Here is a 9,574-nt window from a genome sequence, read left to right as displayed (position 1 = left end):
GTCGGGCATAAACCGGTCCGTGGCGCAAAAAAGGTTGGGGACCGCTGGTGTAGGAGATATCTTCTTGACATACTTTGAGCCCCATATCACCAACTGAGCATCACTGTTAAACACTGAAGGCCCCCTCAAGCTTGTTGCTTACCATCTACATCCTGATAGTAAGACTTCCTGGTGGCTGCTTTCAGCAGGATATCACACGTCTCAAAGCTCAAATCATTTCAAACTGGTTTCATGACTGTGACAGTTAATCTAGTAGAGACCTTTGGGATGTGGTGGAACAGGAGATTTCAATCATGGCTGTCAAATCTGCAGAAACTCTGTGACACCATGAAGTCAACATGGACCAGAATCACTGAGGAATGTTTCCAGCACCTCGCTAAATCTGAAGTTCTGATGCAAAATTGGTCCACCTGGTAATAACATAGTAATAAAGCGTCCAGTGAGTAAATTAATCACCCACGTAACTCTTTACCAAATTTTTGATTTCTTCAAATATTGTCAAATCTGCCACTTGACAATTTTATCGCTTCACCTGCTTAATATCCTTTTTGCATCTTTGTCAAACGGTATATTTTACAGAATAATATCACACAAAAGCAAAACAACAACTAAAAGTTAAATGTTTTTTAGAGTTAACCCTTTATTTAAAGAAACAATCAAGCATCACAGGTGACTCACTGTAAAGTGAGAATGCTACAAGTCATATGTACAACCAGTTTCATCCATCACCTAAATGATCAATTGGCTTTTTAAGGAATAAAAATCAGCATAGAAAAAAAAATCTAAATAAATGCAAGTCATTACAAGCCCCTTCAGAACGAAAACATGTAACAAAACACTGGTCGTGTACTGGGTCTGTAGTTCGGTTAAAAGGAGGAAAAGTATACAGGATGTTCTTTGAGTGCCATCGTTCATAAAGTGTTAATGAGATGTCAGTGCACGATGTGTGTCACTCATGCATATAAAAGAAGCTCAGGTGTTTGACATTTTTACAAGTGATGTTGGTGAGGGAAGAAAACACGTCAGTTTTATTATTGCTCCTCAAAGCGGAGCAGCATTAGTACAGATATGCCACACATCGCTCTGGATAGAGGAGTTTACCAAGTCTTCATATTGTTCGTCTTCTTAATCGCACCTACACGGCGCTGCAGACCTGGCCTCGCAAAGGGTTTTGTTTTGTTTTTTTAATCAAATATCTTTTCATAGTTAAAGAATCACAAGTAAAAATATTAGAAACAGATAATAAATCAGACATAACATTAATAGCTTTAGGATAACTTATGGGGAAACTAAAGAATCTACTGAAAAACATTCTCCACGTCTTTAATTTAAACTCAATATCACATCTGTGCAGGATGGCCTAGTTCTTTGCTGAACAACAGAAACACAGCCTAGTCAAAGTGAAAAAGTGATGTGATCATCGCTCTTTCTATAGTATAGATGCTATTCGAAGGGTTCCTGCCCCACATGTACCTGTGTCAAGAGGATGTCTGTAATACAGCCCGGGCTGTGTTAACTGTTCAAACTAGTATTCTAAATAGGGTCACAAATACAAGTGTAGCCACATTTGCATTTGATATACTTAAAATATTTACCACAAAGCTTGTGGCTGAGTTTAAATTAACTTCACATGAATAAAAGAGAAAACGAGCATCACTGTTTGCCGCCCTCAAACCCAAGTCTAAACCATAGCTGTAACACGACTGCTAATACAAACGTAAAGATTCCTACAGTTGCTTCAATTTAAAAGCCTCCATTTGGTAAGAAGGAGGCTTTTATAGTGAAGCAGCCCCAGAAAAGTCAATGTGGGAAAATATCAAATCACTCTTTTTTAATTTTTTTTTTTATAAATCTGCAACAAGCAAACTGAAATCTTTATAATAAAAACTAACATTTTAGACGTCCTTCGCCACGTTCTCGCCAGAAAGTGGAAAGGTGTGTGAACATTAGGGTTCAAGTTGCAGATTAAATCAAACTAAATGAAGTTACCTGTCCACATAGATAACCTACAACCCTGTTATAATAATTCAGAGATTAAAAATATAACACACATTTATTTAAAAAACAATGCATAGCATAAACATCGTTGCAAAAATCCAGCCGCACTGCACGCCATACCTAAACCTCAGCCAGACCGTTTGTTTCAGAGACAGGTGTCTGGAGCGCTGCTTTTCTTTTTCCAGGTGGAGTCTGCTGCTAAGGCTTAGAGAGAGAGCAGATGCGAAAGTCTAAAGCTCTCCTTTAAAAAAAATGGGGGAGGGAGAAGAAGAAAAGAAGTGAGGCATTTTTAGGATCTTGGGGGTGAGGAACAGGACCAACGGGAAGATTTTGGACTCTGCTCTAAAAGAAACAAACAAACAAAAAAAAACACTGCTGCTCAGGAACTTGGCTCCTTCAACTCTGCTGTCTCAACGGTACTCATGTCAAGAGGAGGCTCTCTCTCTCTAAGTGTCCTCTTCCTCTTCCTCGCCCTGGTTGCCCACCACCCGCTTCCTCAGGGCGTCGTCAGGGAAAGCCTGCCCCCTGGGTTCAGGGCGGCCCTCGGGAGATCCTCTCCGCTTTCTCCAGACCTCGTCGTGGTCCTCTTCTTCCTCCTCTTCGTCATCTTCCTCGCCATCAGCCTCAATGGCATCCTCTTGTTGCTGGATTAACCTCGCCTGATCCATAGTCTGTTTCTCTGCACAGCAGGATTTGGAGCAACAGTCAGTATCTTACTGTATATAACATAAATGTGAATTAGTATTTAGTCTAATCTATTACAAAACTCACTCTGGTAGTAATCGTGAGAAGAGAATCTTCTTGAGGGGAAAACGAAATCTGCAATGAACACCAGTAACTGCAACAGACAAGACAGGATTAACCGTTAAACCACTGGGAATGTGTGCATTTGTGATGAACGATGTAAGAGCTTCAAAACAGAATCATTTCGGTTTCATAATGACAAAGTGCGGCAAAATTACTCACCAGACCCAACGCCAGGCCAGAAAACAGAGTGGCCAAGCCAAAGATAACATATGATCCCCAAACGGGAATCCCCAGCTTCTCCGTCATGTAGTTATGACAACGCTGGAAATCACAAGAGACGAGATATTTCAACCCACATCAACAAAGCATCCCAATTCAATTATTCTTTAGATCTTTTTTAACCCGTGCTTTTGTTTATATGTAGCTAAAATTCATGTCATCAATAGAAAGGTCCAGTGAACCTCTGGCGCCACCTTCAGGCCACATGCTGTACTGATTAAACAGGTACAGCAGGGTAGAGCGCCAGCAACCACTACAATAGAGATTTGAAAGTTGAATCTATAGTTTTTATAGCTTATATATACAATTTAGTTCTTGTTTTATAAGCTACAGTTCTGTGCAAAAGTCTTAAACCTCCCCTAATTTCTTTATACCGTATTTAGAAAATGGGAAAAGGGTGCAGAGATTTATCGACCATAGATGGAAATACAGAATAAGAGACAAAAAGTGAGCTTCTTATAAGCTTAAGAGTTAATTTTTGGTATGACCATAGCCTTAATGCTTTTAGGCAAGCCTTTTCTATGATTTCTTTAAGCAGTCTCCAGGAATAGAAGCTCTTCTTTGACTGCTTTTTGTTCAATATGCAGCCAATTGCAGTCAATGCCAAAAGAAAAATTTTGTAAGACCTTCAAGACAGTCTGGAGGACGATTGCTCAAGACTGTTAAAAAATATTCACAAGAAAGCGTGACTCCTTGGAAACAAATGTAAAAAAATGAGGGGCAGCTGAAGACTATTGCACAGTTTTGTATCACAGCTGAACTGAATTAGATTCGGGAATATTCATCAACAGCTTAACAGTAAGATATCACGACACTTAAACTGTCATTTAAAACGAGGCTACCAAAGGAGATACTCAAAATATATTTGAAACATCCAGTATGTGGTAGAGTTTACTTGTGTCCTGGTGCGTTTATCAATGTGTAAAGCCGTTCTTAAGCCATCTGTCATAACTGTCATAACCCCATGCAACTGATGTATGTCTTAACTCTGCATCCTAATTCAATTAAGCAGGGCGAGGCTTCCCTCAAAATTTCCTGTTTCCACCTGAGTAATGTTTGATTACTCAATTCTCTGTGAGGTCCACTTACATTTGTTTTTCATCCAGTGTGCCAGCTCCGTAAAACTGGATTAGAAGTTTACAATTTGCACATGAAAGCAAGTCTAATTTCAACATGTAATTTCACTTTAGGCGTGACATGCACACAAAACAAATGCTTAATATGCATAATAACCTACAGCACTGACAGAGAAATCCTCACTTACCCGGATAAACATGGAGAGCTTGAACAAAGCAGACATCGAATTCATTCTGTCAACAGAGGAGGGGAGGACAGCGTGTAATTTAACACTGTTTCAATCTCTCACATCACTACAAAGCCAAGACAAAAATAACAGGAGCGGCACAGGAGGGTGTGCATTTGTGTCTCACTTAAAAGCGTCATGAAGAAAAGAGTAAACACAAATGATTTTCTGCTTTTTCAAAGGAGCAATGTACAGCAGTGACTCATTATTATTATTAAACTAATTGATAAATGGAGAATGAATCATTTCCCATCACAAATTCTACTTTGAACATGAAGGAAAACTAATTTAACTAATAACCCGGGCTGATACAACTCTAGCATTAATAGCATAGTGAATTACTGAAACTCACAAAAAGGAAGACGGTCCAAACCAAGAGGAAACCGGCTCGACTGCTTTCCATTTCTGGTCATGAACGAAGCTGAGGAAGTCATCTTTAGTGCGAGCTCCCTGGTACTTGCGGAAGACGCCGTCCTTAGAGCTGAAACACACACAGATTCACACAGATAAGGACCATTTTATCGACTGATATACTATCAAAAAATGTGTGCATTTAGCAGCTTATAGTGGCTCTGAGCCTGAGAGCTGAAGTTAAGCGACAAGCTGCAGGATAAAGTAGTGAAGTGATAAAGATAAGATAAAGATTTGAATTTTCTCCACTAAACAAATGAAAAATGATTCTTGGCAATTATTTTACTGCATCAAGGGAAAGTTAATTTATTTGTGCTTCTACGTTTTCATGTCATGACTTCTGCATTCTCCTGAACCACAGGTCCAATTATACGCCACTGCCAATTTATGAAGAGATAATGTGGCACTTTATATGATGAATTTATTGTTGATTCCAAACAAACAAACAAGCAAACAAACAAACAGAAACGCATAGGTGCTGCTCACCTGTTTGCTGCAGATTTTGTAACTGTTAGAGCTGCAACTGCAATCAGTAATGCTATGGATAGCCATCAGGAGCTGAACTGTAACTCCTTTTTTGTGCTCCTAATATAATAAACCTTGAATTTGAACTGGCAGTGCTTCAGAAGGATAAATTTAGATCTGTTGCTAATAGACAGGAATAGACAGGAATTCAAGAGCTTAGCCTGCACAAATTTGCCAATTCACTACAAACAAACATACACACACCCAGTATATAGCTAGTACTGCACATATAAACTGAAGTGGCACAGTCAGAACAACTAAAGCAGAGCCACTGTTATAATCCATTTTAGTCAGCCAAATAAAGAGTGCAGAGACACAGGTCAATCTTTCAATATGACTCACTGTGAGCTACAGGAAAATAAACACACTACTAGTTCAGGGGCACCAAAGAAGCCTTAGGTTATTCTTTTTTTTTTCCACTTAAAATTTTGGTCTGTTGCAATCTGAAAACTTTACCTTCAACTCTGGCAGTTTAGGCTAGGTAATTTTGAAAACTATGTGGCATTTTGACTGTACTGCATTGTTACTGGAAACATGTGGAGAAAAAGACAGAAGGTTAGACTTGATCACAGGGTCAGAATTTACTTGTTGTTCCTCATACAAGACTAGACATAAGATTAAGACTGAGAAGGGGCGGCACCTTTCCATCCGAGTCACCAAGACTGTGGAATAGTTTCCTACTGCAGCTACTTTTAGCTGATTCTTTGAACTCTATGGCAAAGCAGTTAAAACGTTTTTGTTCCTATCCTATAAATCCTATTTCTGCTACTGTACTTAAGAGTCCCAATGCAAAGTTTTCTGCCGTCCACAGACCAAACCATGATAAAACAAGAGCTTCTTACACAGCTGGGTTAACACATTTAAAAGAGGAAGTAAATAAAACCACAAAATAATCATGAACTTACTGGTATATAGTAGGAAGTGAAGTGATGATGAATCGCCCGCTCAAACCTTAGAAAGGGGGGAGACAAGTACACTAAGTGACAGACATGTTGAAGTGGTCTTCAGCAACAGACCAACATTAGTATTAACACCTTACAAGAGGCTGGAAAAACAATGACTGACTGACTGCAGAGTTGCCATATCACTGCCAAATCTGTAACAACATCCTTTCCAACACAGAGAGGTTTCCTGAACTGACCTGAAAGCTTTGTTTCATGTGTACAAGTCATTGTGTAGTTGGTAAATGGGAGCGGTCATCCAGACCCACCTGGCTGCTCTGTCACATCCACTTTTGCTATGTTGACCCCCATGTCCTCTCCCCAGTCCGCAAACTCCTTCCACGCTGGTTGGAGCTGCTGGCACGCTGGACACCAGGGTGCGTAGCTGATGGAGATCAAGTTTCAAAATTAAAGATGCAAATCAGGAGCACAATCATCACTTTCACCGTGCAGATAACCACTAATCTACGAGCTATTATGAGTCTGTTATTTAGCAAAGTGAACCCCATGCAACTGATGTAAGCTGGTTAGCTAAAAATAGCAGCTGTTAGCAGAGCTGAACAATTTGAATTTATCCTGACTACAGGTCGGAATAAAAGATAACAATTAAATAAAACTAATGACCGTTGCCTTTAGACGGCTGGACTCGTGTTTATGGGAGTTTAAAAATAAATCTAGCTGACTAGTTGTGAGTACCGGACGTTAGCAAGACACTGACAATTCAATCATCCATTCCCCAGTCAGGATCTCCTCCCAGTTAGCATCCGTTACTTCTTTGAGACTGTTCGGCTTGGCCAAAACTGGCGACGTTATAAAGCATATTCCCAGCAGTGAAAAGTATATCCATGACTTGTGCTTCGTTTGCAGAAGTAAAAAAAACATGTTTGAGCCTCTGGTGCTCTTGGGTGCTACTGCTGCAGCTAGCTAGCAAACACGCCGTGGCTAACTTCCGCTGTGCGCGTAAACGTCACCGGTCAGCTGACGATTCAAATTATTTTTAATTAATTTTTCTCCAAAATATAGCTGGAACCATACATTTTCAATGTTTATTTTATATCTTAATATTTATATTTATTTATAAATATTTAAAATGTATATTTATTTATATATTTAAAAATATATTTAATCTGATCAATTTATAACTAGAACAGTTAGTAATACCTGTTTTTATGTTTTTATTTAAGTATTTTGTTTTATTTCATGAATCCTCCTGGCTTAACTTGGCAAATACACTGGATTTTTCTTCATTATTCCTTTTGTGTTTTAAAAAATTAGAAGCATTAAAGGGGAGCTGAAATGTGCTTATTTACCTTATATTTTTTCTTGTCACCCATGATCTTGTTCTACTTCCTCCAGCTGCTCGCTTTTGGGGTTGGCACAACTCCTCACTGGGGTCCATTTTCCCAGCATCCTCTTCTGTCACACCATTCCTCTGGATGTCCTCCTACGTCCATGGACTTCTCTGCGGCCATCCTCTTTTATTCCTGCCTGCACCTCTCTTGTCCACTGTCTGTTACTTCTCCACCTTCACTACTTTCACTCCTTTCCATCTGTACTGTTACACCTGTCTCCTTCTATTTCACATTCATGTATTCTGTGTTGTCTCTGCTGACTTTTATTCCTCTCCAGGCTCTCTTACCCTTGCTCCATATTCTCACTATAGATCACGTCTGTGAACATCATAGTCCAAGGAGATTTCTGCCTAACTTCATCTGTCAGCCTGTCCATTACCACTCCATACAAGAAGGGCCTCAGAGCCGATCCCACCCCCTTCTTGAACCAGTCTGTCACTCCTATTGCACATCTTAACGCTGTCTTGCTGTTCTCATAAATGCACCAGCCCTCACATGCTTTTCCGCCACTCCTAACTTCCTCATGCAGTATCACAGTTCCTCTTTTGGCATAATGAAGCTCCTGACCTTATAATTCTGCATCAACACTCTCAAAGTTTAAAATATTCGTGTTTTGTTGTTAAGTAAACGCCAACTACCAGCAGGTGGTGCTACTGTTTTTTTGTTTTTTTAAAGGGGGGGGGGGGGGGGGGAGAGAGAGAGAGAGAGAGAGAGAGAAAGAAACTGCAGCTCTTGTAGTAATGTGGGTTTGGACTTACTGGCTACCTCTTTCTCTGCATTTTTAAAAACATTTTTATTAGCTTTAAACAATAATTTATCAATTATTACTGAAAAATGTATAGATCTCAGTATAATGATTAAATCCATCCTACTGCCAGACTGGTCGAAAGCACTGCACTAATAAGTACTAATATCTCAGTACTGACTGAACTGAACAGTACTGACTCAGTACTGCTAAAGCAATTTGGTACAAATTACATCACAAGAGTCTTTAAAAAAATGAAAACAAGATATATGACTGTTTCCCCAGACAACGCTGATTTGACCTAAAGATAAAAGACACCTTCCTGCCTTCAAATTCATAAATATCTTATTGAAGCCTTTTAGAGAGTTGACGTTAAGAGATTAGGCTCTGCATTCAAAACATTCTTGTGTTTAGCTATTTCGTTTAGTGGGTCGTGAGCCAAATACTATTATATGCTTCACAATGCTCCAGAAAAGACTGCTTGTGCTTTGCAGCCACATAAGGCAAATGTTTCCCACCTATAAACCAGTGTGTGTGCGTCTGAGCCAGTCCTCTTCCCCTTCATGAGAGGATGCCACTCAGAGTAAACCCCAGAATGAGAGCACTTATTATTGTTGGGAACCTGCAGGCAAATTGCAACAGCTTCTAGTTATCACTGCACCTCACGCTCTAAAAATACCCGCCAGATGACATCCTTTTGTGCCCCTACTATTGTCCCCTTTCTCCAGCCATCGGCGCTGCTCCACTTACAAGGTTTAGGATTTCTTAGTCTGCAACGGTATTTAGTTTGGTTCACACTCACGTTTAGGTGAATAGTATTTTAAATCATTTTTTTATTAGATAAACACACAATCCAAAAATTGTTGGTTACAAGTCAAACTCTGAGATTTCTTCTGTGTCTCAAGCAACAACAGCACCAGTAATTTTCCTGGATCATGGATTTATTAAGAACACCGAATGCCAGGCAACCTTGCTGCCAGCCTGCCCCATCGGTCATTTACCAGATTACGAGAAATATACATATTTTTGACAAACACTGCAATTATATTGCATCAATATAATGTTTTTGGAGTTAATGCCTCCATTGGATGACAGGTTAAGCCTGATGGAGCCTTGTTTTTAGCGCTGTTTATTTTACTTAGGCAATATGACTCCAGGTCAGCCATGGCTGCTTTTCCATAGTGCAAAGATATGCTGTGTTTCCTTATCTGGAGAGTAAACTTCAACTTTATGCTATCCATCTGTTGCTCCTGAGCAATTATTTCTGCAAATG

The 9,574-nt window shown here is 39.6% G+C and overlaps 1 protein-coding gene across 1 annotated transcript; it reads right to left on the bottom strand.

Annotated features, from left to right (window-relative positions):
- Positions 1–615: 615 nt before the first annotated feature.
- tmx1 (thioredoxin-related transmembrane protein 1) lies at positions 616–7,168 on the bottom strand. Its single transcript, XM_085143942.1, has 8 exons — positions 6,923–7,168; positions 6,474–6,589; positions 6,169–6,214; positions 4,680–4,808; positions 4,289–4,334; positions 2,965–3,066; positions 2,770–2,836; positions 616–2,677 (listed from the first exon to the last, which is right to left on the bottom strand). The coding sequence occupies exons 1-8, from the start codon at positions 7,084–7,086 to the stop codon at positions 2,445–2,447; spliced, it is 903 nt and encodes a 300-aa protein (XP_085000068.1). The 5' UTR covers positions 7,087–7,168; the 3' UTR covers positions 616–2,444.
- Between the last annotated feature and the right edge of the window lie 2,406 nt (positions 7,169–9,574).

This window comes from Neolamprologus multifasciatus, chromosome 19, assembly GCF_963576455.1.
Source record: "Neolamprologus multifasciatus chromosome 19, fNeoMul1.2, whole genome shotgun sequence".
Taxonomy (NCBI): domain Eukaryota; kingdom Metazoa; phylum Chordata; class Actinopteri; order Cichliformes; family Cichlidae; genus Neolamprologus; species Neolamprologus multifasciatus.
Note: the sequence above shows the minus strand (reverse complement) of the source record. Positions and strands in the feature narration are given on the sequence as shown.

Coding starts and splice junctions, on each gene's coding strand:
- tmx1 (XM_085143942.1), bottom strand. CDS start 7,086: ATGTTTTTTTTACTTCTGCAAACGAAGCACAAGTCATGGATATACTTT. Junction 4,809..6,168: donor TCACTTCCTACTATATACCA/GTAAGTTCATGA, acceptor TGTGTGTTTCAG/CTCTAAGGACGGCGTCTTCC. Junction 2,837..2,964: donor CTGGCCTGGCGTTGGGTCTG/GTGAGTAATTTT, acceptor TGTCTGTTGCAG/TTACTGGTGTTCATTGCAGA.